Below are 27,102 nucleotides of genomic sequence, written 5' to 3'. Positions count from 1 at the left end.
AATTGGATAAAAAAAAGGAAATGGCTTAACAAAACCATTTCTTTCGACTGCCTTCTTGGGTTAAGCATGACTTTGTGCTTCAACTGAACCCACTGTGACGCACTGCCCGTGACGTCACGGCCACGGCTTTAGCTTTTGGTTTAGCTCACTCCGACAGATACAGACACACCGAGAGATAGGAGGGAAGGTGAGAGAGCCACTCTTATCAGCAGCGGCATCGACAAATCGAAGGCAAAACAAAACCCGTCATTAATCCCGCAGAGAAAGTCGAGCGCATCGCTCATCGCACGGAATGCTGTCGCTACTCCTGTTTTTGACGACGCTCGCCAGGATCCACGCCCACTACACCAGCGGGGATGTGGTCTATCACACAATGCCGCACTTCTGGACGGGCGTGGGCTTCTGTCCTGCCGGACGGATCGATCACGAGGGGATTAGCTCCGCCCTGAGCGATCCAGGCCTTCGACTCAATCTCCGCCAGATTGCAGCATTGCCTGTGGGCGCGGTGACCCACATTCGCATCCACTGGCTGCTGGAGCTGATTCAATTCTGGCATTACGACCCCAGCGGAATTCCGATTTATGATTTCTCCAAGTTCGATGACTTCATTGATTTCCTGCACGAGGAACTGCGCTTGTCCCCTGTTCTCGAGTGGATGGGCAATCTGGGTGGGGTTTTTTCGGAAAACCCCATGCAGCAATCCTTCTACTGGGAGCACTTGGTTAAGACCACGATTAACCACCAGATTGGTAAGCGATGCCCTCTCATTTATTTCAAATGCGTACTTATAGATTTCTTTGTATATATTAGCACGACACGGTGCCTCCAGATTAGCCAACTGGCGCTACGAGACGTGGAATGAACCGGACCTTCGCGGGTATAACAAGCAAAATTTTACGGCGCACACCTATCTGGATTACGTTCAGGCTGTGCGTCGGGGTTTGAGTAAGGCTGGAAACCTGGACAACCAAGACGGAAAGGTTCCGCTGCCCATGTATCGCTCCTTGCGCGGCCCTGCAGGACTCTTTAAGGACTCGAAGCACCCGCTCTGCTGGAATCTATTGGAGCTATGTAGCCAAAGAGTGGTTTACTGTCCCATTGACATACTGACTTTCCATCGAAAGGGAATCGAAGGCACTGCCACGGAAATCGTGAATGGTTCGCTCTCCCTGATGGCTAAAATCTATGAGGAGTATCCCAATCTCAAACAACTACCGGTGGCCAATGAGTAAGAAATGCATTAACACAAATAAGATTCTTGCAGTCTAGTTATCAATTTAATAATGCTTATTAAAATTATAATTTTTTTAACTCTTAGTGAAGCCGATCCTGTGGCACGTTGGAGTACCTCCCGCGAGTTTCAGGCGGATGTGCGGTATGGAATCACGCTGATATCTACGGTAATGCAGTTCTGGCATGCCAAGCTAGCAGAGGGTGCACTCAGTCGTTTGGAGTCCATTAGCCATGACAATGCGTTCCTTAGCTACCATCCCTACGAGTTCACACAGCGCACTCTTCTTGCCCACTTCCGGATGAACGAAACCAAGCCGCCGCACTCGCAGCTTGTTCAGAAACCCGTATACGCTGCTCTGGGAATGCTGGCGAAGCTGGGCAACCGGGCTGCGGACGTGGAACTGGTCAATATGGATACCAAGCACAGCGTCCAGGTCCTGCGTACAGTGTCTGGCGGATTGGGCGGTCCTGGTCAATACATGGCCACAATATTTCTGAGTCCCGAGGAGGCGGGACCAAAGATGACAGCCTTCCATCACAAGTACACACTAAACATGTCGATAGCGAATGAGTCCGCCTTCATCACTGAGCTCCTGGTGCCGAAGGAAACGGATCCGTACTACGTATGGCGGCAGGCGGGAAGTCCGGCCTATCCCAACGCCACTCTAAGGGAAGCGATGCGAAGGGCGCAAACACCTAGGCTCTACAAGACGGGACCCATCTGGCAGTACAACAGCGAGCTGGTTATCAACTCCGCCAGCATCCCACTGCCCTGGGCGATGCTGCTCCGGGTATGCTCCGCATCCTGGCCGAAGCTGCGTCGACCCCAGCAACTTTCCATCGCAGAGGTAACTCACCGAGAGGTATTCATTAGCTGGATGGAGCACCCCAAATCGACGCAGTGCCTTCTCAGCTACGAGGTGTGGTTCAAGGAACGCGACAACCTGGGTCGCTCCGCCGACTGGATGCTCATCTCACATGGATGGCACCTGCCGTATCCGTCTTTTCAGTATGCGCCCGGGGACAAGGGATCCGTCAATGGTGAGCAGAATCTCAGGAATTCCCATCTTCCACATGTGAAATACTTTTTTGTCGACAGGTTTCTACAAAGTTCGGGGTGTGGATGTGTTTAATGAAACCAGCCCCTACTCACAAATAGTCGAATATCTGGAGTTGTAGTTCAACAAACAGTTTATAAATCAAAAGAACATATTTATGCAATGTGAAAGCTAACATAATCAGGTTTCGGCTAGGCGCTAGTGGACCGCTCCTACTCTCAATCTGTCTCTCTTGGAATGGACTGACTTCACCGGCACAATCTTCTGGACTTGCGCCTTCGCCTTAACGCCGGCAATATCATATATACATATAGTATTTATATATAAAGATATTTATAGTACATTATATGTGTTGTGTTCGTAATATATAAATGCCTCCATCCTGCGAAGGAGTCGGCAAAAGCGTACATACGTAGATACATTAATTTTCTGTGAGGGATATTTACAATAAAATAACTTAGTGACTGAATCGAGAACAATCCCAAGGGGCGTCCGCTTCTTATTTTCTTTTCTGGTTCTTGTTTAGCCTTAGGCATCCAAGACCAACCACTTTTCGTTGATGTGCTCCATTTGCTTGGTGAGAATAGGATTGCGAACGCGTATTTTAACTTCCAATTTTCCTCCAACTTGCTTGCGGCCATCCATTAGCTTATTTTAATGAAAGAGAATCATTAAATTGAAATTCTTTGTATTATGTTATATTATTAAGCGCTTACATCGTATGTGTCGTGTATATCACACTTGGTTTCCAACGGCTGCAGCTTGACATTTACGGTTCCAATCAACGTATCCGATCGCAGGAACCCTCTGAAACAACACAGGGGCAGTTTACGACTTAGTCCACAACAATCTATACTGCAGCTATTTATATTAAATGCGTAGCATTGGATGAATTTTGTTTTTTTTTTTAATTGTTGGGAATTGAGGCGTAAAGATTTTTAAAAATATTTCATTAAAATGTTCCTTATGAGAATCAATGATGTTCAATGGGTATACATATACGGTGAAATATATGTGTGCTTGAAGCCGTGACTGGTACAAACTGTTTACAGGACCAAAGGAACATGCTTACTACGGGAAAAAATTAAATTATTTAAAAAAAGAGCTGAAACATAATATGAAGGGCGAATTAATACCCAAACTAAACCTACAGGTTGGATAAATAATATTTAATAGGTATTCATCTGACCAACGATTTTATAAATGTTTGCTAATTTCTAGTTGTCTATGCCAAATCAGTTTTTGTATATTAATATTACAAATATTAAAGATTGTTGTATAATAATAACCTGATTGACGTTAAGGATATTACTAAAGGTAGCAAATTACTCATAAGACAACAATACTTAGTATTCCTTGGGAAATTAATGCGCGTAAATAAAATTATATACCGCCTCCGTTAGTTGAGATTAATATGCATGGAAAGCATCTTAGTACGGATTAAATAACTGTGCTAACTAGTTAGTTTATATACAGAAAACTTACCCTCTGGAGTATATTTCAAACTTCACGCCATGGCGCTTAAAGATTCTCTGGAACTGACGATTGGCTCGCTGAATGTCAACCTTGAAGCGTTCATCGTAGTCAGGACTGCTAGTGTCTCTGATAACGTTGGTTTTAGTCTTGAAAGATTCATCCTAAAAGTTTACATATTAATAATTGGCGAAACTATAAATTTAGTTCGCTTTAACTTACATTAAGCAGGGGAAACTCTACGCGCACATAAGTATCGACGTCCTTGGGATTGGCCACATTGTAGTTTATTCCCCGGACCACAACAATTTCAAGCTCGCAGTCTGTAAGATCTGTGTTGCAGTGGACAATGTTGAAGCTACGCTTTTCATAGTGAAACTTTGGCAGTGGTTCATTCTTTCGTTTTGAGTATCGCACCAAATCCAAATCCTTTTGCACTGTTAAAGCTAAATTTTCGAACCGATTCATGCCTGCTACATCGCCCATAGCCTTGTGATGATCTCGGGTATTTTTGCACATCATCAGCTGCTTCGCCAGCTGCTCCTCTATGCGAACACCAATTTCGCCTATATCATCTGTCGGATCGCATTCCTCAGCGGATACAATGGCAAAGGAGGCTTCTAGATTATCCCTTTGTGAAGGCGGGACGGGAAGCTGGAAAAGAATGAACGAATTAGGCAAGCAAAAAGAATATGCAAAGAAAAACTTACAGTGCTGAGATCCACTGGCAATCCACTGCTGGCTGCATTAAGTAGGGAATCAAATCCTTTGAAGATCTTAAGGTACTCCTTGGCCTGATCTATCTCTCCTGCTTTCTTGGCCTCAATAGCAGCTAGCTTAAACTCCTTTTGGCGCTCGAGGAGCAGTTTCATTTGCTGTTCGGCAATATTGTTCTTCTGTTGATTTCCAGACGTGCGTGTGGTTAGCTCCTTGGGCTTAGGAGGTGAAGGTGCTTTCCTAGGAGCGGTAGGTGTCGTCACACTGGAACTGGAGGGAGTTCCTCCTGCAGAAGTACTTGCCGTTGCCGGTGGAGATGTAGGGGAAGTGGGCAGCGATGGAGTCGGCGCGGCAGGAGCAGCATCCGCCGTGGGCAGAGGTCCAAAACCGGGTGGCACAGGCAGTTCATCGTAAGGCACTGATTTGCCTGCCTTGTACAACTTTATGGCATCTTCGTATTGCTTAACAATTCTCCCAAACCGTCTGGCTTTTCCGCTATTGTTTTCTGCCTTGGCAGCCGCTTCCACAGATTGATATTTCTCTAAACGTTGCTGCAGAGCCTCCAACATATTTGTGGCAGCTGTTGGAACGGGTGCTGGAGCAACAGGTGTGGGATCTGGGGCAGGAGTAGGTTCGGCGACAGCTTCGGCAGCTCCTCCTTCTTGCATTCTCTTAAGGAATTCAAGGAACTCGGCTGGTGGAGGGGGCATATCACTCAAATCAACTTCCTGTCCGTCCTCACACATTTTTATAACTACGTCAAATTGCTTGACCACTTTGAGGAACTGAAGGGCAGTAGCCGTATCACCGCTGCGCTTAGATTGCAGTGCTGCAGCCTTGTAGTCGTTCTGGCGACTGCGCATTTGCGCCACGAGAGGATTAGGGGGAGTGGTAGGTGCGACAGATGTTGTGGGCTCCACTGGTGGGCTGGGTGTTGGTGGAGCGGGGGCTGCACGACTTGGCACAGGCGGAGGGGAAGCAGGAGTGGAGGGAGCTGGTGATTCCTCTGCAGGCACTGGTGGAGCCTGGCCGCCAATTGGTTTTACACTGACTTCAGGTGGAATGTCATCCACGTTGATGGACTTGCCAGCCGCTGCCTGCTTATGCAGATCCTGTAATGTCTTGAGTCCTCTTCCAAAACGCCTTGCTTTGCCAGAATCGCCGGCAGTCTTGGCATTGGCCTCGGCCAGCTTGTACATTTCCAGACGCTGTTTGATAATGCTTAATGTGTCCACAGTCGTAGTCGGCAGAAAGGTCTGAATTGGTTCCTCAGTGGCAGCGGGTGATTGAGCGGCAGGCTCCTCTTCCTCCGCCTCATCTAGGCCACCGATTCCGTTTAGTTCGCCAAGGAGATCTGGATCGCTTTCCAAATTGTCATCATCATCATCATCGCTAACATCACGCAAGCTGTCAGCTATCATTTTGTCCAAATCACTGGTGGGCAGCAGCTTTGCTTTGGGCTTGGGCTTCGGCTTGGCAGCTCCTCCGCCGGCTATGGCCGCCAGCTCTGCCTCCAAATCGCTGTCACCTCCATCGTCGTCTCCATATCCAGCGCTGGGATCAAAGTCATCTGGGATTTCCGTAAGACCGAACTAAATGCAATAGACAAGAGTGATGAGTCATAATTAATAAATAGACGGATCTAGACTGTTTGTTTTTCCTCTTACCTGCGATAAGTCGTGCTGCCTTCTTTTAGCTGGCTCTGGCTTCTTTCTGGAGAACATCCTTGGCTGTTTAGGGATTGTTCAATAACTAAACTAAGTTTATAAAGACTTTTAAATCCTTTAATTATTTGCGTCGCAACCGTTCAGTTGCAGACAACAATAACAGAGTGGGGATCACTGTGGCGAAACTAAAGGTGACGCAGGAAAGTCTTTGCGAATTGGTGACGTCAGTGGCACAGGGCTACTAATTTTGCTAATGTTCTGATATTCTTAAAAAAAAAAAAAAAATTTGTTTATAGAACAGCAACCAACAGCAACATCCAATTATATTTAGTTTGATTCAGTTTTAAAACATAAATTAACACAAAAAGCCACCTTACAAAACAAGAATCCTGCGGAACTAAGCTTTTACCGGGAACTAGGGCTACCACACGCTAACAGGTACAGGGCTGCCGCGACAGCTGACTAATCGATATCTTCACCTATCGATATCGAGAGCCAGCGCACACACAGTGCAATAGAGTTTGCGAAAAAAACCTGGACAAAAAGCCAAATTGATTGTGAGCGGAGCAGCTTGAGGCAGTAGGAGTACCCCCGTCGACCAGTGCCGTGGAGCCTCTAACCACCGTGGTTGTGGCGGCACCAAGAAGCTTGAGAAACCATCGCCACTGCTGTTCTCCCAGCTTCCACCTCCTCCAACTCCGTCTTGGGGGCCAAAGGCAGAAAATCATCAGACTTCTGGTTGAGAGCAGCGCGGGAGAGCGGGGTAGGGCACTGGCCTGCTAGGTTTAGCGTGGAAGTAAACAAACGAATTGGATTCCGGGTCCAGGACGGACGAACGGGGCGTGGCTCGTTTAGAAGCGGCTTGGTAAACAAAACCGGAGGCGGCAACAAGTAGGCGACAGGCATGGACGTGTCCCTCACTGAGCCGGAGACGCGCTTCTACAGTGAGTTGTTCCAATGCTGCGACGTGGAGAATGCGGGCAAGGTGCCCATGCTTAAGGCCACCGAGCTCTTTCGCTCGGCGGACATCGCCAACGAGACCGTGATTGAGGTAGGTCCAATTTGTGTGATCGTGAGTGATTAATTATCTGGGTCTGGGCTTACAGATCACCGGTCTGGCGGGGATTCCCTCCACGGCACTACACATCTCGCGGGCACAGTTCTACTCATGCCTAAAGCTTATTGCTGCTCATCAGGCGGCCATGCCCTTGCGTCAGGAGCTAATTTTGGCCACGTTTCCGCTTCCATTACCGCACTTTAGTTGGAAGGAGGCGGTTACAGCTCCGGTGGCTGTTGAAAATGGATTGACTGCTTTGCCACCGCCGCCACCCACGGATCGCAGAAATTCACTGCGACGGAACTCCCAGCAAGAGCAGCTGCAAGACACCTCTGATGTGCCCAGCACCGACTCCGAGGTTGAGCAGAACGAATCAGTGGACGATGCGACAGGCCACGGACGAGGCACGGATGGCAGTGGGGTCGTCAGCAGCAGCAGCCGCGAAAATGTCGGGGTTTGTACTTCTATCTTATCTTCTGACATTTGTAAATAAGCTTACCATTGACCGCTCCCCCTGCATTCCTTATCTCACTTAGCGTCGACGAGGAGGCGGTACTGGTGGTGGATCGCCGGAAGCCTGGAGCACTAACAGTGACAGCCCCACGCCCACTAACAGCGTGGCTGAGCGACCTTGGGCGCAGGACACCCTCTGGCAGGGTTTGCTGGGCGATGAGCATCGCCAGCTCCTGGGCACGGAAGAAGAGTCTTCCGATCGCCACAGCAGCGACGACGAAGACAACGAGAGCGAATTGGTGACCATTTACCAGATAACTCCGGAACAGCGCGAGTACTATAATAAGCAGTTCAGGACGGTGCAAAGGGATCCACATGGTCTGCTATCCGGCCAGGCAGCAAGGTTAGTGTATAACTCTTTTCAAGCTGAAACTGAAATGCTATGCTTGTAACTATGCATTTTAACGTATATAATTTTTTTTAGAAACTTCTTCGAAAAAAGTCGTATTCCCGTAGAGGAGCTGCGCCACATCTGGCAGTTGTGCGACGTTACCCGCGATGGAGCGCTAAGTCTGTCTGAGTTTACAGCCGCCATGCATTTGGTGGTCCTAAGGCGCAACAACATTCCTTTGCCCACTAGTCTGCCCCAATGTTTGCATCCTAACGTATTACAAGCGGCTGCATCCGGCAGTGGTCAGGGAGTGACATCCTCGTCGTCGGCGGCGCTGCCTCAGGAGCCACCTGAGGCTGATCTCCTGCACCTAAATGATGACGATGAGGACGACCATACGGACAATACCATCATAGCCGGCAATCTCAGCGGCGGCAGTGCAACCAGCAAACCGCGTCCCAATGTGCCCAGCGACAAGAACATCATGAATCTGAGCAGCATCTCCACCTCCTCGCAGGCTAGCAACAGTTCCAGGCGTGAGGCAACACCGCAAAATTCTTTGGGCAAGAACCGCAGCATCTCAAACTCTCCGAGTGCGGAGAAACCTGTGGCAGGAACTGTTTCCTCTACAGCGAACGCTGTGGACTCGACCAACGTTTCCAGTCAGTGGACAAAGTTTAGCGAATCTCCAACAACTAGTGCTGTTTCGGTACAGTCAACCACTGGTGCAGCACCTGTTGTAGCTGCCGGAGCAGCCGTTTCTGGCGCCTCTAGTCCCGGGCTCAAGCCAGTTCTGTTTGACATGAAACGCTCGGCCCAAGACGTGGTATCCAATCCACAGATACTGCACCCAGTGCCGCTAAGAGTGACGCCCATAGGTGAGTAGAAAAAAAGGTATTCTTTTCGAATTATATGCTTTACGTAATATTGTTGATAAAGTGTTGTTCCAGCATACATAAGATCTTAAGATTACAATTTGGTGAATATAAATATAATTATTCTTTCTCATTTCTAGGCACCGCCATCGCTTCCTCGGCTGAGTCATCTAACGATAACGAGAGTACTGTGGCTCTGCGCGAGGATAGTCCCAAGGCCATCTCTTCGACTACTGTCAACAATCAGTCATCAGCTGCTCTACCCGGTGTATCGGGAGTCGCTGGCTCCCACCGCGATAGCAGCGATCTGCGTGCCATCCAACGGCCTCAAGCCAAAAAGCTGCCGGCCAAGAACAGTGCATTGCCACCGCCACCGCAACGTGAGCCCAGTATCGGATCCACTGGACCAAGTGAGCTGCCGGAACCGCAGGCTGCCTACGTGGCCTCTTCTTTGGCGTCGAAGAAGGAGCCACCGCCCCTGCCACCGCCAAGGCCACATCGACATGCGCGAAGCAGCAGTCTGGACTTAAACAAGTTTAAAATTGGCGCAACGGGCGGTTCCCAGCAGGCGGAGGTATGTAATGTCCTATGAACCAACAATCTAAAATTTCACTTGCGTATTTCAAATTGTGTCGTTTTGATTGCCTTGGTCTTTAAAGCCTTGTAGGGGATAATATTTCGCAGACCTACACCTATCCCCTGCATTGCTGTATTAGACTAAGGAACTCTCAAAACTTTCTGTGTGTCCCGTCCTTTTCTCTATTTTCAATATTTGTGATGTACCTTGCAAGTGAAGGAGTAACATTTTTCTTTGATTTTTTTGATTGCCTAATTGTCGTAACTACCTTTAACCTGTGAAATGTATATAAATATGCAACCCCTTTTGTTAAGATCACCGCGCAGGCCAGCTTCGATATGCAAACCTCAACGGGGTTTGCCGATTTCACGCACTTTGCCGACGAAGGCGCCGCGAACGTCGTAAGTCCAATCCTAAATGTATGCAACTCGTAAAGCATTCCACTACAATTGGCTGTAGCTCCACTAGTGTCATGTGTCCAAATTCAGTAGCTTTTACAAATAACACACTCTTTTCCATAACAGTCTTACTAATATGTACTCTAACTTTATAGGTGGACGAGCAGCAGCTTCACTCCTTGCCGCCGGCCGCTCCGCCGCCACAGGCAGCAGTGGTGCCGCCCACAAGAATCACTCTTCAGCAGGCTCAGCAGCGTGTTTCCGCCTTCGAGGTTTACCGAAAGCCGCAGACGCCACGCGGATCGCAATCGCCGCCCCAGCAGCCGCCACCGCCGGCTCCAGCTGTGGGATTGACCACCCAAACTGGTCAGCTACCTAGTGCTGAGAGCTTTGAGAAGCGGGTAACTGCCATAAGTGACTCGCTGCGCCACGTGTCCTTTAAGCAGGGCCAGGCCAACACCACGGAAGTGCTACAACGGCTGCGGGAGCAGAACAACTCTCTACTCCACCTCTGCAACGATTTAAGCGACGAACTTTTGAGCGTCCAGACGCGCAAGGAGGAGATGCGTCTCAAGCTGGAGGGGCTTAATGCCAGTGATAATACAGGGCGAACGAGCTCCTCGATTTGCGCACCGGTGACGGCAAACGTAACCGGTGGTTCCTCTGGTTCGGCAGGAGCTGCTTACACCAATGTTTAAGCTGCTAAAGGATCATGTTTACGAGGGTGAATCGATTTATCTTTTTGGGCGATTTGTGACTTTTGTCCGCTTGTATTCTTGCAACCATTTTAATTGCCTCGAACCAAAATTTAACATTCCTTATATTGTGTTATATTTTCTTTAAGTTATTATATCATTTCCGTTTTCTACAAATTAGACTGCATAATGTATATATTGGTCGTAACATTTCAGAAAGCTACAAATTAGTTTCCCTCAAATTTGAATAGGAACTGAAATTACCAAAAAAGTTTAGATACAAAGATATCGACCAAGTTTAATATGAAATCCTTGGATTTAAGGCAAAGGGCTGAAAGGAATTATTGCTATTAGTATTAATTCACCTGTTCATGCACTCAAAGAAATCGATTCACCTTTATGCTAAACACTTATTTCGTTGTTTCTGTATGTTGCAAGCACAAGTTACGATTCGGGGTGCTTACACAGCGATAAGACTGGGCAAATGTTTGAGTAAGTTCGCAAAAATTTGTTGTGATAGTATTTACGTAGTCTGCAGTTAAATATTTGTCAGATTTTCAAACTCCAACAGCTTATATATACTACCATTTGCTTACTCAAGCGCTTGCTCAGTCTTAAACTGATAGAAAAACCAGCGATGGATCTGATACCGCGTCCGTTTATGCATTGAAGTTGCTAATTTAATTTGTAGGCTAGTTAAATCTCAAGAACACAAAACAAATCATGCGAGAACCACAACAATAATGCCGCCTCTATAGATATTTATGCAGATCGATTTATATATGTATGTATATGTATATTTAGAGATATATGTATGTATATGCGCTTCTCCTAATTGTTACGAGTAAATGACACACAATTCTTTCGCTTGACAGCCACCCGTATCTCACCCTCACCCTAGTGATTAATGAAACTGCCACAAAGTGGTCCAATCCCAGCTGTAATATTTCCTGCTGCGAAGGCATTTTACTTTTCCATTTGCTATTTATTAATGTTTTGTGTATGCCTCGAAAATGTCCCTTCTATTCATTCCGGCAATGAAAATTACAAAAAAAAAAAAAACAAAATAAGAATTACAAAAAATAACCTAAAAAAAAAGCCAGGCTTAATGTTTAAGTATTAGAAAAGTCAAAGGTAAAAAATCGATAAAGAAATTCATTTCCTTGAAAGCTTAGCTTAGGTTTTCAAAAAGTAAATACATATTAATATATTTTCTATCTGTATAGTGTACACGAGAACACATTAACAATTGATATTATCTACAAATACCAAAAGTTTTTTCTACCGAAACAGGAGACAAATTTGATTTACTCGGACCACTGAATGTGTACGTATATGCTAACTTCGAATTTATCAGACATACCGGCATATATCACTTCTTTTGCATACTTAAGCCATTAAAAATATTAGTTTTTCTTCAACCTGTTAAACATTTTCAAAAACCTACCACACACAATCACACGAGAAACGAAACAAAATGTAATATGAAAAGAAAAAGTGATATTGAAACACTATGTAAACATATTATTACGTCGCTGCGTAATCAATGTGTATTGTTTTGATGGATATACATCTCTATAAATAAAGATAAATGTATTAAGTTGATGTTAAAATGCAATAAAACGAAAGTGCAACCGAAACTTGTTTTATTGTTTTCAAAAAAACGTTTCGCTAAGCATCCATCCCTGGCCCTCGTCGCCGATAACAGACGCTGGCCATTATCGATTGCCCTTGCACACGCCGCTACGCATCTCTAAGGTCTTGCGGCAAAAAAAGTTTTGCGAAAATTTGTGAGTTTACGAGAAGCAACCAACTAAATGGTTTAGTTTCGAAAAGTAGACGAACAATTGCTGGAGGCCAGAGTTACCAAGTTCGGGCTGGGTGCATTAAGCAGGAGTAAACGAGACCACTTGACTGCTGCATATTGATAGGGCAGGTTGGTGTGCGAGTCGTTTCTGTTCATCAACTGGCGAAATTAATAATGTGTACCCCCATGCCGTATCATCCTCCCACCTGCAGTCAGCCGATGTGTCAATGTTAATCGCGCTCTTCGCGCTTGCACACTTGCCAATCTTTCGTAAGACGTCTTCGTCAGCCTCCTCCTCCCCGCCGCCGTCTGTCCACCGGTCGCCAAGGTGTGGCAAAGCGAGTTCCGCGTATCATCCACCGTCAGCAGACGCCCGCATCCGCATTAGTGCTCCGGACATCCACGCAGCATCCGGGATGAGCAACAGCACCGACCAGGACAAGCCGATTGCCGCTAACGGCAATGCGGTGGAGCCTCAGGAGGTGGAAGTCATGTGCGTATCACCGGCTAACCAATAGAAGGATCTTGCCTAATTGTTTCTTTTTTGTGCGTTACAGCCACTTTCAAGCGCAAGAGAAGCAGTGCTGCCGCGTCATTAGATCCAATAAGACCAAGGTCCTCACGTCCGGCGGCGTTCACACGCGCGGTTCCTCCAAGGTCAAGCTAAAGAACATCGTCGACTACAAGTGGGAGCGCAAGTACTACTATCCAGGTCACCTAGTGGCTGTCCACCGCGATGGCAAGCACCTGGCGTACGCCATTAATGGTAAGAAATTTATGTGGATGTGTGTAAGCTTTTTCTCACATTTCTTGAACGTTATAAAAAGGCAGAAGATCCTAGAATTTATTGATGTTACATTTGGGAATTAATTACTTATCAATATTCTAGGTTGGTTTTGATGGTTTTATGTATATTATTATTATATGTAGATTTATACATTGTATATTTATGTATATATGCAATCTAAAAATTTATCTAGAAACTGACTAACCAATATTTCATTGTGCTCCCAGTCAACAACAAAGCCACGGGCATGGAGGGCATGGTGCGCGTCTGCAACATAGCCACCAGTGTGCGAGCCTTGATCAAGGGAATGAGCGGCGAGGTCTTAGATCTGCAGTTTGCCCATACGGACCGTGAACGTATATTGGCAGTGATCGATGTCAGCTCACTGTTTGTCTACAAAGTCGATCAAATCGAAGGCAACCTGCTGTGCAATCTAGTGCTAAAAGTGGAGGACCCTATTGCCAACTATGTTCCGGAGTACGATATGGTCTCCTGGTGTCCCTATGTCTGCAGCAGCAGCGCCACTGTTCCAATCAACGACGATGACGATGAAAATCAGCTCCTCATTTGGTCGCGGAGCTCTCAATTTCAATGCTTTCAAGTGAAGATGATTGTCTCTGAGCACGGGGTTTGTTTCTGCTTATGTTCTGTGTCATTCATATCATTAATGGTTTTTACCTTAACAGCGAGGCAAGATCCAACCAGCAGCCTTAGAATCTGGATATCTGAAGATAGAGGAGGACTCGTTGATCACGTGCGCCGCTTTGTCCCCGGATGGCACCACTGTGGCTGCTGCCTGCGCCGATGGCTTGGTTCGCTTCTACCAAATTTATTTGTTCGATGTGCGCAACCATCGTTGCCTGCACGAGTGGAAGCCACATGATGGCAAGAAGGTCTGCTCACTCTTTTTCCTCGACAATATCAACAAGCCTGTTGAAGAGTAAGTACATATAATTTTATAATTGGATATTATAATAATCTGTGATCAATATTTCGATTAACCTAACTTTCCCCGTTTTAGTTCCTACTGGCAGCATGTGATCACTACGAGCGATGCCAATACCGAAATAAAACTCTGGAACTGCTCGCTGTGGGAATGCCTCCAAACCATCAACGTGGTGTCAAGTAGTCCGTCGTCTGTGCAGCCCAGAAACTTTATCGCGGGCATTGATCGCAGTGCGAACTATTTGGTGCTATCCTGCCTGGACTCTCTGGCCGTCTATGTAATGCAGATTGGCAGTACTGGCATCGAAGAATCCGATGAAAGAGGTAGCGATAGCGAAGGAGAGGCATGCGACTCTTCCAAACGCATTCAGAATGTGGCCGAATTTAAGCTGAGCTCGGGAATTCTCTCGTTTTCTATTGTAAACGCTAGTATGCGTCGTGTGAAGAATTCTATCGAGAGCTACTATCCTATTGAGGAGCCCGATGACTTCGATGACGATTCCAATTCCACCAGTGCCCTTGTGCTGCACATGTTTGTGGTGCAGGCAAAGAGCCTGCAGGAATGTCAAATAATCTACCAGCCATGCGTGGCTGAAAAACCGGAGCGGAGCAGCCTGAGCAGCAAGCGATCTCAGACGCCGGAAGACAATCTACTAATCAAAGAGGAGCCGGAATCTCCCAACAGCGGAAATGTGGGTGCTGTACAGCTGGATGCATTGTTTGCGAAATCCGCTAAGAGAGCTTCAACCGGCAGCTCATCTGCCATAGTGGCCGTGGCGGCAGCCGCGGCAGCAGCCCCTTCAGCCATCCTGCAGGACGCCACTAATGAGGCGGCCAAGTCAGAGTCCCCGCAACTAAGCAGCGCATATCCGCAACAGGTTAATCTCATGACTCCAGATGCCTTTAGTGCCAGCGGAACTGCATCAGCAGCAGCTGTCTTTGTATCTACTAGCACCACGACTTCCATAGGCACTGATAGCTCTACAGCCAGCAGCGGGCAGGATAGATCCATTGATTCAGCGGTCCTGCAAACCATACGCATGCTGGCTACGGTAACGTCCAAGGCTTCCGAAAACCCCAATGCGGAAGTTCTCCTCAACCTAATGAACAACACCCTAATCGAGGACCGAGAGCAACAAAAGCTGAAGGAAAAGCTTGACGCTCGCAAGAAGTTCATTGCAATTGATCGCAATCCGGAGCGCAATGTGGCTGAGAACTTGGCCAGTGGTAGTTCGAGTCCGAGTCGAGAGGTGCAGGAGATAATGGCCACACAAGACGATGCCGATGCTTACGAAGCAGAGCTAGAGAATTTAGACGACGATGATGACGATGAGGAAGAAGAGCTGGCAAATTCATCCCCGCTGCCAGAAGCAGTTGACGGAACATGGCCCATCGTCAAGCTGTCATCCCACTCTGCTGAGTTGCAGAATGCGGCTCAGATCATGTCCCAGGCCGTGCAGAACACCAACAATGGCAATGTGCCGCCTACGCTGGGTGGAGGCCACAACAATAACACTAGTGTGGGCAGCAACAGCAACAACAACACGGCCACCACTTTAAACACCAGTAACACTAGCAGCAGCAATAATGCGGGCGGAGCGTGCGATGGTTCAAGTGGAACTGGAGAGCTCAATGCCAAAATGGAACTACTCATAGGTGAGTTATGGCGATCTGAAATCAGAAATTTTAAAGATTTATCTTGAAGTACTGTTCTTGAAATACTTGAAATAATTATAATTTTCAACTTATTTTTTTGCAGATCTAGTAAAGGCTCAATCCAAACAAATTAACAAATTGGAGAACGAAGTCACCAAGCTTCAAAAACAGCAGGAAGCGGCGGTGTCCTTGCATAGCAAACAAGACACTTCATTGGAGCCTAAAAATCTTAGTCAGCTAGCATATAAAATTGAGATGCAACTGTCCAAGCTAATGGAGCAGTACCTCAAGCGATACGAAAACGAGCATAAGAAGAAACTGACGGAATTCTTGGCGGCGCGGTAAGTTATTGCAAAAGTTACACAACAAAACATGCCACAATCTAAACGAATTCGTCTTTCAGTGACAGTCAAAACCGAGAGCTTCGTGAATCTGTGCTTCAGGTACTTAATCAGTATGTCATGAACCACTTTACGGACATCATTGGCAACGTTCTGAACATGGAACTGCAGCGCCAACTGCTTCCTCGCGTGAATGCCAAGATGGACCAGCTCCAAGCCCAGATGCAAGTGGAGATTGTGCAGAAGTTGAGTGTGTTTGACAAAACGGTAAAGGAGAATATTGCCCAGGTGTGCAAGAGCAAGGTATGCTACTCTCTTAGTCCACCTATAGATTCTTATTATTAAGAGTTTAATTCATTTCCGGTAGCAATTTCTGGACACTTTTGGCAAGTCCGTGCTGATTGGTGTCCAAACCAGCCTGCAAACCGCCTTCATTGAATCCATGAGCAGCACCTTGATTCCAGCTTATGAGAAGTCCTCGCAGAACATGTTTAAGCAACTGCATGACGCTTTCAGTGTGGGCATAAAAGACTGTTAGTATATGATCATCACAATCATGTTAGATACATAAAGCTCCCTTCTAATCTTGCACATTTGAATTCTAGTTATGGTCCAGTTCAACACCTACCTGCAGCACATGCCACAGCCCCAAGCCGGGGGTGGCAATACCGAGGAGATTAATAACAAGTTATCCATGCTTAAGCAGTTGGTCGAAAGCAGCCTGCATAAGCACCGCACTGAACTCACGGATGCCATGCTTGAGACACAAAGAGAAGTGAAGAGCTTAGAGATATTGCTGGCGCGTCAGGTCCAGGAAACGATCAGAGCAGAGCTACGTAAGCACATGGAAGCCCAGAATATGGCCATGCGTTCGCAGGCTGCTACACCCGCACCACCTTACGACCTCAGGGACAGCATTAAGCAGCTTTTGCTGGCTGGACAAATCAACAAGGCCTTCCATCAGGCTCTACTGGCCAACGACTTGGGCCTAGTAGAGTTCACTCTTCGGCACACGGACAGCAACCAGGCATTCGCACCAGAGGGATGCAGACTGGAACAAAAGGTTCTATTGTCGCTCATTCAGCAAATATCCGCTGACATGACCAATCATAATGAGCTTAAACAGAGGTGAGCTAAAAAAGAACTAAACAAGTTACAAAGCTTTCAAGGGATAGCATTAATGGTGTACCTTTCCATATCCAGATATCTCAACGAGGCACTGTTGGCCATCAATATGGCAGATCCCATTACCCGCGAGCACGCACCTAAAGTGCTTACCGAGCTGTATCGTAATTGTCAACAGTTCATCAAAAACAGTCCCAAGAATTCGCAGTTCAGCAATGTGCGTCTGCTGATGAAGGCTATCATAACGTACCGTGATCAGCTGAAATGATATCAAGAGAACTATAACCTAGCCAGTGGCTGGTTTTGATAGATTACCCATCCGATCCAAGATAGTTAATCTATGACCACAAACACATTTATAAATACACGCTTGTAGTTAAGTCCAGAAAGCAGTTAGTCTGCTAAAAAGCTCTCAGCCAAGTTCATCCCTTAAAGAGTTGAAATTCAATCTATGCCTTTCATTTTATTGTTTATTTGTTTTGTGCGTGATTTGTTTATAGTAAGGCCGTGTATCTAATGTTTATGTCGCTATATCAAAATTGTATTATCTTTAGAAAGATTTTCCTACTAAACTGCAATATTGATTTTTTTATTATTTAATTTTTGCAAGCAGTTTACCAGTGCTGCACTTTAAGTTCCGTTCCTTTTATATTCATTTTTATATTTATGACGCTTTATGAACAAAAGAAAACACAAAATCTAGAAGCGGAGCTGTAGAAACTTATTAAAAAATTATTTTCAATACAAAAGCAAACTTCATTATGACGGACAAAACAAAAAATGATTATGATTGCAAATGCAAAAACTACAAGTAAATCGTAGAATTTAAGCTAATAAAACAGAAAGCAAAAAGTCGATAATAAAAAAGAATAAATGTATGTACTTGAAAAAATCTAGAAACAGTTCTTCTTGAATGATCGTAACCACATTAATTTGGTCATGTGTACAGTTCCATAAAGCTTTTACCCTTAGCTTGGCTAGTAAGTGGTCATATATTTCTCAATGGTATGCAAATCGTACAAAAATCTTTTGCCTAATGACTAAAAAACACCTAACTATTTTGATATCCACACAGACGAGAGAAAGTTAATAAGATTATTGCTGAAAGATTTAAATCAGCTGAGTAGGGCTAGCAGCTCTGAAGTGCGCTCCAAGCACTTGCATCCACAGGTAGCACAAACTTTGTGTTTCTAGAAATGATACAAAAAGAAAGCATAAGAATAAATTTACGTAAAAATCCATACATCTTTTGATTTGTGAAAAACAGAAAAGTTTGAATAATAGAAACGAGAAACTAAACGAGTCAAATGCAGATAGATACATACCTCAAACCACTGCATCATGTGATCTATGTGACCGCCATGGCCACAAGCCAGACACGCGTTGGCTGCTCCTTTTACAGGCAAACGGCAGAGGACGCAAAAGAGCACGGGTCGCTTGCAGGGCTCGCACTTGGGTGTCCGTTTGGGCTTGGCACACGTCCTGCACTCGGTAACAAATTCCACACCCTGGACAGGGGGTGGTGTATTTTGCGTGTGCTTGAGGACCAAAGCGCGCTTTGAAAGCAACTGCCAGCCAAATAATATTTCGGCATAGGCGCGCTTAAATTGATCAAACAGTGGCATCTTAGCACGTCTAATTAAAGAGCAAGCGTATGCATCAGACTGGATTTGCTTCATCTCCAAATCCAGGGAGTCGGACCAAGAGTTGCTGCGTAGTTGCTTTAGTTGCTGCCAAGTCTTGGAGGAAGAAGATGACTTGACGTCAAGCGGAAGCACCGTGTGATACGGTGAAATTTGCGAGTTAAGCTGCGGCGGAAGTCGAACTGTCTTCTCCATTATGGCTCCTCCACCCGGGGGGCACTTGTCAAACAAACAGGCCAGCAGCACAGCAGTCTGTATGTCACCGGAGATAGCATAATGCATTATTAGTGATTCCAGCAGGGATTTCTTGAAGGGATCTTTGTAGAACAGAAGCTCGTTGAGTGTTTCATGAGGTACTTGGGGAGTGGCTATCAGTTCCGCCAACAACCACACAGGCACCAAGTCCAAGCGCCCATGCTGGCGACAGATTTCGCCATTTCTACGACACGTTTCTGCAATATTGCTCTTATCGAGAGAGAACTCCCGAGCCATTCTGCGGCTTATGTGGAGTAAGCTACTTGTATCGTATACGTGAACAACCGGACTTCCATTCATCTGCCGGATGGCTCGCTGTTTGCCCGGTTTTCCCGAAATCATCCTCTCCTGGAGGTAAAAAGAAGCGTTTGCCTCCCGCTGTGCGGTAACCATCACATTGCCTAGCAATCCACTACCATTAATCGATGAGAAAGTCCTCGGAGTCATTGCGGTGTGTGGCCGCAGGGTCAGCCTTTTGTTGTTTACCGGCTGGGCGAAAGTGGTCAGCATACCAGTGGCATTGAAGTGGACACCTGACGTCCGTGGATATGGAATGCAGGCATCGTGCAGGGTGCTTGACAAAGCTCCTTCGAGCCGAGGGGATTGCAAGAGCAGTTGGCTGCGATCCGCTCCGCCTACAGCGGCCACCTTTTTCTTCATAGCCGCCACTAGAGCACGTAGACATTGTTCCAGGCAGGTGCGGGATTTCTTGACCCGCTGTAATGCATTGCAACGCAGCACCTTTAGCAGAACACCACTCACCTCACTGGACAGAGTGGTTCCTTGGCAAAGCTGAAAGTCTGGCGGAGCACTAGGACTTGGATACGATGTCGTGAACGTCACTTGTAAAATAACCGTGTGTCCGCCGGCGCAAATCTTGAAGCAGGCGTACCGCTTTATGGCATCTAGCGTGTCTACCTCCACATGAGGCATGTTCGTGTTGAGCAGCGAGAACTCATGGTGCAGTGAGCACGTGGGTTGATCTGTCAGCGATCTGGCAATGTGGGGCTCTTCCCTGCGATAGTAGCCGCCTCCAAAGCTAGGAGAGCGAGCCATGGGCAAGGTGTTACAAGTACCGTCACCCGTGGATATGGGCAACGAAGCGGCAACCAATATGGAACGTGGATGCAGGAATTCTGGAGGAGTAGGCACTCTTAACTCACTGAGATCGGGCTCGAAACGAGATTCTACTTCGTCCGCAGACGGTTCGCAAAGCTTCAGCATATTATCATCGATCTTCCACACTCTCAGCGTGCGATCCCTGGACCAAGTGACCAGTTCCTAATTAAGTGAATCAATGCATTAGTAAGAAAACTACGGTATCTTTAGAATACCTACTATTTCATTGGAGCTCTCACGATTTGGACGCCAGGCAAAGTCAAGAATGACATCTGTGTGCCCCACAAAAGAACAAATAGGGTCAGTTTGCTTGCTGTTGCTCCAGAGCAGCAAACTGTTCTCGCCACGGCCCAAATGAGGCACCACAATGCTAACCAGGCCGTTGCCAATAGGCTGTATAAAACAATACGTTTTTATAATAAGCATTAATCCTGCTGAACCTATAATAATTACCGTGTATCTTGCTCTCCACACTGGCGACATAGTTGTAATGATCTTCTCGGCCCTGCGAGGATTACACACATCAAAGTACTTGACCGTCCCATCCTGACTGGCGGTTGCCAAACAGGTCTCCCTTTTGTGGCTCCAATTGATGCCATGCACCCTATTCAAATGTGCCGTGATATAGTGTGTGGGGCAACTACCCTTGCGAATGTCCCAGATGCGCAAATCCCCATCATGGGCAGCAGCCAAAAGGTTTCCCGAAACGCGGTTGAATCCCACTTGGGTAGCACCAGCTGAAAAAATTATTATTGTAAAATGAAAATGTTTCAATTCTTTTATAGAAACTTACACATGCACACGGCGTTCAAGGACAAGGCCGGTTTCCTGGGCTCCCTTAAGTCCCAAATATGAGAGAAGGTGTCTATGGAGCAGCTGACCAACAGGTTCGGATCCTTGCCATGCCAATCAATATCAGTCACTGTGCGAGTATGTCCACGCAAGGACATCTCGTAGTGGGGTTCCGCAGTGCCCCAGCGAACGATGTCTATATGCTGGCTAGTCTGAAATTCAAAGGGCAAACTGTGATAAACGCAGCCCATACGTAGATAACTTCAACTACTTACCGCTATGGCGCAGTATTCTTTACGACTGGGACATATGGCGAATTCTGCTACGGACACCTCGTACTTGGAATGCCTCTCATGTCGCCGCAGTGATCCATCGTCCTGTCCCAAACGCTGCAGTGCCAGGTGACCACGACCCGCGAGGAGCACCCACTGCCCCGAGTAATCAACCGACATGGCGGTGGCCTGGGAATCTCGGTGTTCATAGTATTTGTTGCTCTGCCTAATGATGTACGTTTGTTCGGGTGCTCCTGCTCCTGATCCCCCTGCTGTTCCGCGTTCTCCCGGACGCAGCGTCTCCGTGGGCGGCATATTGTACTACTCTAATGTGTGCTCAAAAAGCAAACAACTGCGAATTTAAGCCATTTTTGCAACAAACAAAAATTAAACGAAAAAACTGAACTGATAAGAACGATAGACAATAACAACAGGCGCCAGTGTTGGCAAATAAGCTTGTTTTACGACAAATTAATTTACTGGAGCACTTACTTTGGCCCTTTAAGAAACAAAAACTGTTGCAAAAGTTTTCCGATAATACTATAATAATACTATGTCAAATATGTATAATATAGAAAAAAACTATATTTTATACCTAAAAACGTTACTTCAAATTTGTTGAAACTAACAAATCTAGCTAGAATAACGACAACACTATTAACAACTAGAGCTGAAAAAGTGTTGTTTATTCGATACTATCGATGACAACATATACAACGTGGCTATCGCTCATCGGGATTTGAATTAATATAAGAATAATAGTTAAATTATATTAAAATATATTATATATAAGATATTGTCTAGTTAAAGAAAAACCTTACATTTTTTATAGATTTATTATAAGTTTTAAATTGTCAATCACCAAAAATATACATGTGCATGGGTTCATAAATGTTATGAATATGATTAAAGTACGTGTATAAATATAATTTAGCATTTCAATAAATTTGTAACTAGAAAAGAATATTCCTAATTGACTCGTTTAAAAAATGTCATCCTATTATTCACCTAATAACTCAGCATAAGGCTTTAATTAAATGGCTAAACATAAGGATTAAGTGCATTACGTATGTATTTAACAACTCAATTATGGTCTACAACATTACGTGCCACAGATATTGGTTACGATCATTATTTTCTATTCTCGTCACTTCCTTCGCTAATCAGTAAAAGCTTATTATTTATATTACATACACAAAGTAATTCCGCGGGTATTACGATTATTAGTTCATTCAGTTTATTGTCCTCTAAGTTAGTGGGAAATAAAGAAATTCCGCTTAACTACCGTGACTACATAGGTGCCTAAGACTGGGAACTCCTTACGGCAAAGGCTAAAATTGGATTACTTTTTTTTTATACAAACATTGGCTATTTCATAGAAATAAACTAGGTTTTATGGCTAAGGCTACGTTAATGGGTTTCAAGTCTTTGATGTCAAACACCCCATCCCCGAAAGCTCCCAGTTACATTGCCACCTTATCTGTGGCAATAGCAGAACATCTTTAGAGCCGGATCGTTGAGACAGTAGCTCTGGCTTCCGTACAGATTCAGCCGACTGATGGTGCCCGTGAGAACGGTCGTGTAGCCCGTCATCCGCACCGTGGACTCGAAAACTCCTAGCCCGGGCTTCGTCTGCAGTCGCAGGGTGATGTCCACCGCGTAGTCCGTGGAAATGTTCTTCACGATTTTCGAGTGCGGCGCCGCAATAAGAGCCTGGAGTATGGAGTTCAGGTATAGGGTCCTGCACTGCGTGCTATCCTTCAGTCGGTTGTTGATCAGGCGCACCAGATAACGCGCTGCCCGCTGGACACGCGGATCGTTTGTCTGCAGCTCCTGACGCTGGTGGCAGGTGCACCAGTGGGCAGCGATGCCCGCCTGCTCGCAGGTCCGAGCAGCCGGGATGGGCAGAAATAGGCTGATGCCTCTGGGCAGCGTGCTGTCCGGCTCGTCCATCTCGGTTGATCTGCGTAGCAACTGATCCGCCTCCAGATTGTGTAGGTTGAGGAGCTGCAACATCGTCGCGTGCACATCAAACGGTGTGGTTAGCCGGCGGGCATTTAACCTAAGATTCGCAATGGCCTCCGGATAGCGCTCGTTCATCCATGGCGGATACAATAGCATCATTAGGGGCTGGCGCTCCTCCATCATGCCCTGGTAGGTGCGCCGAAAGGAACCCCATCTTAGGCCGTGATCGGATAGAAACATTACCACCGTGCGATTAAGGACTCCGGAATCTTGCAGCTGCGTCAACTGTTGCAGCATGGCCTCATCCAGTAGTGAGGGGAAATTAAAGTAGTCATGGGTTAGCGCCACCGTCCAGAAGAATGAAAAGTAAAGATCCCTGCTCAATCGGGGCACCAGTTTCCGCATGTACTCGAGCAGTACATCCGCCGTCCTGCGGCTGCCCATGCACAAGTGCATGTTGAGGTCCTTTTTGAAGGCCACAGTCTTTTCCATTTCCATGATCATGGGTCGCAGATAGTACTCCGTGGGCTGCTTTCGGAACCCATTTTGATTGTAGTTGAAAGCCGAGAGCATTGCCACATCCTCGGCGAAAATGGAGCGATAGCCCAGCTGCTGGTAGCGTTTCCAAATGAACGAGCATCTATCATAGGATCGCAATGTTTTCGGCGTGCAGGCCAGATTCAGTTCCTGGTCTTCCAGGCCGCTCAGCAGGGGCACGAGATTTGGAAAGGTATTGTCGCCCACCTTGTTGTAGCCCCAAAGTTCCACGTGGGACAGATGCTTTCGGATGTAGTTCGCTGTGCGGCGCATCTGGCGTAGGAAATTTAGATGCGATAGGCTATCCATGCCGAGTATCATTACGGAAAGCCGTTCCTGCTCCTCCTTGCTCTTGTTGAAGCTCACCCTATCGGTTCCAGTTTTCAGTGGAGGCCTTATCTTTGGCTTATCGACTGCAAAAAAGTGGCAGTCCTTGTAGAAGAGTTTGTCCAAGGAATCGTAGCACCACATGCAAATGAACTCCGGGCTGAGAGGCAGTTTCATTACTTTATCCAGCTTAAAACTCACGGCCGGACTGTAAGTGTTACGTGCATCGGTTTTCCGCTTCACCTCCGTATAGTTGCAATTTACGGACGACAGATCACTGATGTTGTAGTATGTGAGCAGCTCACTCGGCTCCAGATTGAGGTGCAGCTGACCGGGCACCGTGTCACTGGTCCGGATCAGAGCTCTGTTGCAGCTGTACGGACGCGGCTTGAACATGAACTGGGCAATGGTGTCGTCGGTGACCTCGAAGTGCGGCATCCGACAGCCCGTGGTGTCAACGAAATAGGCGGTTGTCACATTTCCACCATAGTGGTCCTCGATGCGGGCCATAAAATCGAATCCATCGCGGAAGCGAAGCAGCTTCGTCCTGAGATTGTAGTCCACACACAAGTAGGAAAAGACGCAGAGGGCGAAGATCACGATCACAACCTTCTTGAATTGTCCACGGTTCTTGTTCATGTTGTAGTAGCGGTAGTACTGCTGCAGGTCCCTCTTGGTCATAAACTTCGGATCCAGCAGATACTTGCTTCTGTTGAATAGCAACAAGAAAACGATTGAATTGATTTGTGTGTCTAGCTGAAAAGCCAAGGGAAGGTGTGAATACTCTTTTTGGACAGGTTCAGCTTGTATTTGATAAAAATCTCAATGAATATCAGACTCCAAAGTAAAGATTTTAAAAAGCAAATGCTCGGTATATACAAAAGGAATTAAATATCGATTAATTGAAATATTGATCTGTATATTCCTTTCCGCCACCTGAACTTTCTATGTTTGCCGCAAACTTCTGTTAGGTTCATTGTATTCTCTATAGCGCCTAACAGTTTTTTATGCTGACAGCCATTAATTAAGGCAACAAACCATATAATGACTGCCCGAGACAAAGGAAGCACTCTGAGTAGCCACTCAGCCGAAAGTCCTTAATCCGCTGCCCACCTACACCAAGCTCCACCCACTTTAGGTCCTGCGAGCCACCACCACACCCACCAGAACTGTGGTTCCTATGTCAAGAAATTCTGAAGAACGTGATGCTGTCAATGTTTTCAAATTTAGCCAGGTCTAGCTGATGAATATGCATACGCGGAATGCTTACTAAAATGGACAATAATAAAACAATATACGAAAAGATGTTGCAGTGTAGAAATTGTGTGAGGCACTGAGAAAAAGCTTGTACAAATTCCTCTAAAGTAATTTAAACTGTACCTCTAAATGTTTAACAATGTCTTTCCTTATTTGAGATTTCCTTAAGAACAAAGCAATACTTTGGAATAACACCTAAATAACTAAATTAAATCGAAAGCACACATAAATATCAATCACTTATACCATTTTTGGAAGAGAATAACCCACTTCCACCGGACCAAAAGAAATCTTGTCAAAAGAATTTGCTTTTCCATCCATTCGATTGTGGACAAAAACAAATTTTCAATTGACACTTTCAATTGCATTTTTCTCGTGCAAACACACGGCAGAGTAAAGGAATCGAACGATTTGGGGGGCAGAAGGATATGGATAAGCGTTGAAATGGCATTCGGCTTGAAGGCTCCAAGCAAACAAGCGATGACACACACTGACACACCTGTCCCTTGCCCCAAAAAGCACCCAGCACCCCCTCCACCTCTTCCATTTCCGGAATCCTTTGATGTTGAAAGGGGGGACTTGCCCATTTCGGTACTTACTCATAGCTCAAATCGCCGTATTTTCGCATATCCTTTGCCGTGTAGTAGGCACGCATCTTGGCGTCACTTGCTGCGAATCCTGATGCGCCCAAAGTCCTGTTGTTAGTCGCGCCTGCCGCTCACGTTCCCGCTCCCCCTCCCCGCTCAAGTGCTCAAGTCCTTGACATCCTGTTTGCTTTCTAGTTAGTCCGACTTTTTGTTTTGTTCTCCGTGCTCTGCTTATTCCGCTAATTGTTTGTGGGCCACATTTTATGCACTTTCGATACAACAATTTTCACACGACTGCCTCGCTCGGCTGCCTGCATCTCCCTTGTTCTTCGTCCTTCGTCCTGCGCTCCGCCCACCGCCTTTTTGCTGCGTTTCTGGTGTTTTTGTTTTTGTTTTAGTTCGAGCTCACAATTGCCACGCTTTCGACGGCGAATTACTGCAGACTTAATTCCGTCTCAGTTGGCTCCTCATCGCACACTGGATTTCCGCAGGACTCGGAGGCTGCAGGCTCCCAGTTGACTGGGTTACTGGCTCTCTCCCGCTCTTCCGCTCTCCCAGTGTTTTGACAGTCCCGTTACTCGGGTGGGTGGCTTGGGCGCAGGCGCGTGCTCGTGTCAGATGCTCCAGGGATGCTGCAATGGCGAAACTACACTCTGAAAAATCGGGAAGGCATTTTGTTACGACTTGTCTACGCTAAAAATGTATTTATTTATTTAAAATTCTTGTTTGGTAGTTATTTTGTAATGTATTAATCAAATAAATGGGCACAGAGTTAAACAGAATTATAATTTTAGTTTAACCTAGATTGTTGTTATTTTACAAAAAATATTAAGCAATAATTATGCTTCAATAATTCTGTGTTCCACATTTTAAATTCATTAAGTGTTTTTATTTTACATAATATATGTATGTTCACACACACTATGCTAAGTTTACTTAAGCCATCAAGTGTGTTACACGTTAAACATATTTATGAGAACATTTACGGCCTGTTTTCGGAGTTTTATTACGATTTGCATGTAGAAATCACCAAGAGTAGGTAATTAATACGTTGGAAATGTTTCATGGCCAATGAACTCTGTTACTTATATTT

General features: G+C 46.0%; 6 protein-coding genes across 8 annotated transcripts; 3 read left to right on the top strand and 3 right to left on the bottom strand.

The window, feature by feature from the left end:
- Positions 1 to 40: 40 nt before the first annotated feature.
- On the top strand, positions 41 to 2,770 carry LOC6527240 (alpha-L-iduronidase). The gene is made up of 5 exons (XM_015197683.3): positions 41 to 187; positions 262 to 749; positions 811 to 1,228; positions 1,319 to 2,274; positions 2,333 to 2,770. Exons 2-5 carry the CDS (start codon positions 293 to 295, stop codon positions 2,410 to 2,412), a joined length of 1,911 nt encoding a protein of 636 aa, XP_015053169.1. The 5' UTR covers positions 41 to 187; positions 262 to 292; the 3' UTR covers positions 2,413 to 2,770.
- LOC6527239 (coiled-coil and C2 domain-containing protein 1-like) lies at positions 2,402 to 6,333 on the bottom strand. Of its 2 annotated transcripts, none has more exons than XM_015198153.3 (6): positions 6,149 to 6,333; positions 4,475 to 6,073; positions 3,987 to 4,418; positions 3,777 to 3,928; positions 3,008 to 3,152; positions 2,402 to 2,939 (listed from the first exon to the last, which is right to left on the bottom strand). In XM_015198153.3, exons 1-6 carry the CDS (start codon positions 6,203 to 6,205, stop codon positions 2,820 to 2,822), a joined length of 2,505 nt encoding a protein of 834 aa, XP_015053639.1. In that variant the 5' UTR covers positions 6,206 to 6,333; the 3' UTR covers positions 2,402 to 2,819. The 2 variants fall into 2 exon arrangements, with proteins under 2 accessions (XP_015053639.1, XP_002088333.1); XM_002088297.4 differs by having other exon boundaries at positions 3,008 to 3,098; positions 6,149 to 6,332.
- Positions 6,334 to 6,616: 283 nt separating this feature from the next.
- LOC6527238 (ralBP1-associated Eps domain-containing protein 2) lies at positions 6,617 to 11,468 on the top strand. Of its 2 annotated transcripts, XM_002088296.4 has the most exons (7): positions 6,617 to 7,199; positions 7,255 to 7,659; positions 7,742 to 8,061; positions 8,143 to 8,927; positions 9,065 to 9,498; positions 9,816 to 9,902; positions 10,055 to 11,468. In XM_002088296.4, exons 1-7 carry the CDS (start codon positions 7,053 to 7,055, stop codon positions 10,595 to 10,597), a joined length of 2,721 nt encoding a protein of 906 aa, XP_002088332.1. In that variant the 5' UTR covers positions 6,617 to 7,052; the 3' UTR covers positions 10,598 to 11,468. The 2 variants fall into 2 exon arrangements, with proteins under 2 accessions (XP_002088332.1, XP_015053170.1); XM_015197684.3 differs by lacking the exon at positions 9,816 to 9,902.
- Positions 11,469 to 12,328: 860 nt separating this feature from the next.
- LOC6527237 (enhancer of mRNA-decapping protein 4 homolog) lies at positions 12,329 to 17,833 on the top strand. Its single transcript, XM_002088295.3, has 11 exons — positions 12,329 to 12,530; positions 12,614 to 12,894; positions 12,959 to 13,167; positions 13,416 to 13,816; positions 13,875 to 14,128; positions 14,210 to 15,789; positions 15,893 to 16,130; positions 16,193 to 16,433; positions 16,498 to 16,663; positions 16,736 to 17,258; positions 17,334 to 17,833. The coding sequence occupies exons 2-11, from the start codon at positions 12,629 to 12,631 to the stop codon at positions 17,521 to 17,523; spliced, it is 4,068 nt and encodes a 1,355-aa protein (XP_002088331.1). The 5' UTR covers positions 12,329 to 12,530; positions 12,614 to 12,628; the 3' UTR covers positions 17,524 to 17,833.
- A 395-nt stretch (positions 17,834 to 18,228) lies between these two features.
- LOC6527236 (GATOR complex protein Wdr59) lies at positions 18,229 to 21,780 on the bottom strand. Its single transcript, XM_002088294.3, has 6 exons — positions 21,340 to 21,780; positions 21,066 to 21,276; positions 20,726 to 21,009; positions 20,492 to 20,665; positions 18,581 to 20,434; positions 18,229 to 18,445 (listed from the first exon to the last, which is right to left on the bottom strand). The coding sequence occupies exons 1-6, from the start codon at positions 21,649 to 21,651 to the stop codon at positions 18,371 to 18,373; spliced, it is 2,910 nt and encodes a 969-aa protein (XP_002088330.1). The 5' UTR covers positions 21,652 to 21,780; the 3' UTR covers positions 18,229 to 18,370.
- A 770-nt stretch (positions 21,781 to 22,550) lies between these two features.
- On the bottom strand, positions 22,551 to 26,483 carry LOC6527235. Its single transcript, XM_002088293.4, has 2 exons — positions 26,022 to 26,483; positions 22,551 to 24,874 (listed from the first exon to the last, which is right to left on the bottom strand). The coding sequence occupies exons 1-2, from the start codon at positions 26,075 to 26,077 to the stop codon at positions 22,813 to 22,815; spliced, it is 2,118 nt and encodes a 705-aa protein (XP_002088329.1). The 5' UTR covers positions 26,078 to 26,483; the 3' UTR covers positions 22,551 to 22,812.
- Positions 26,484 to 27,102: the final 619 nt, after the last annotated feature.

The sequence above is a fragment of the Drosophila yakuba genome, chromosome 2L, assembly GCF_016746365.2.
Source record: "Drosophila yakuba strain Tai18E2 chromosome 2L, Prin_Dyak_Tai18E2_2.1, whole genome shotgun sequence".
NCBI classification, from domain to species: Eukaryota; Metazoa; Arthropoda; class Insecta; order Diptera; family Drosophilidae; genus Drosophila; species Drosophila yakuba.
Note: the sequence above shows the minus strand (reverse complement) of the source record. Positions and strands in the feature narration are given on the sequence as shown.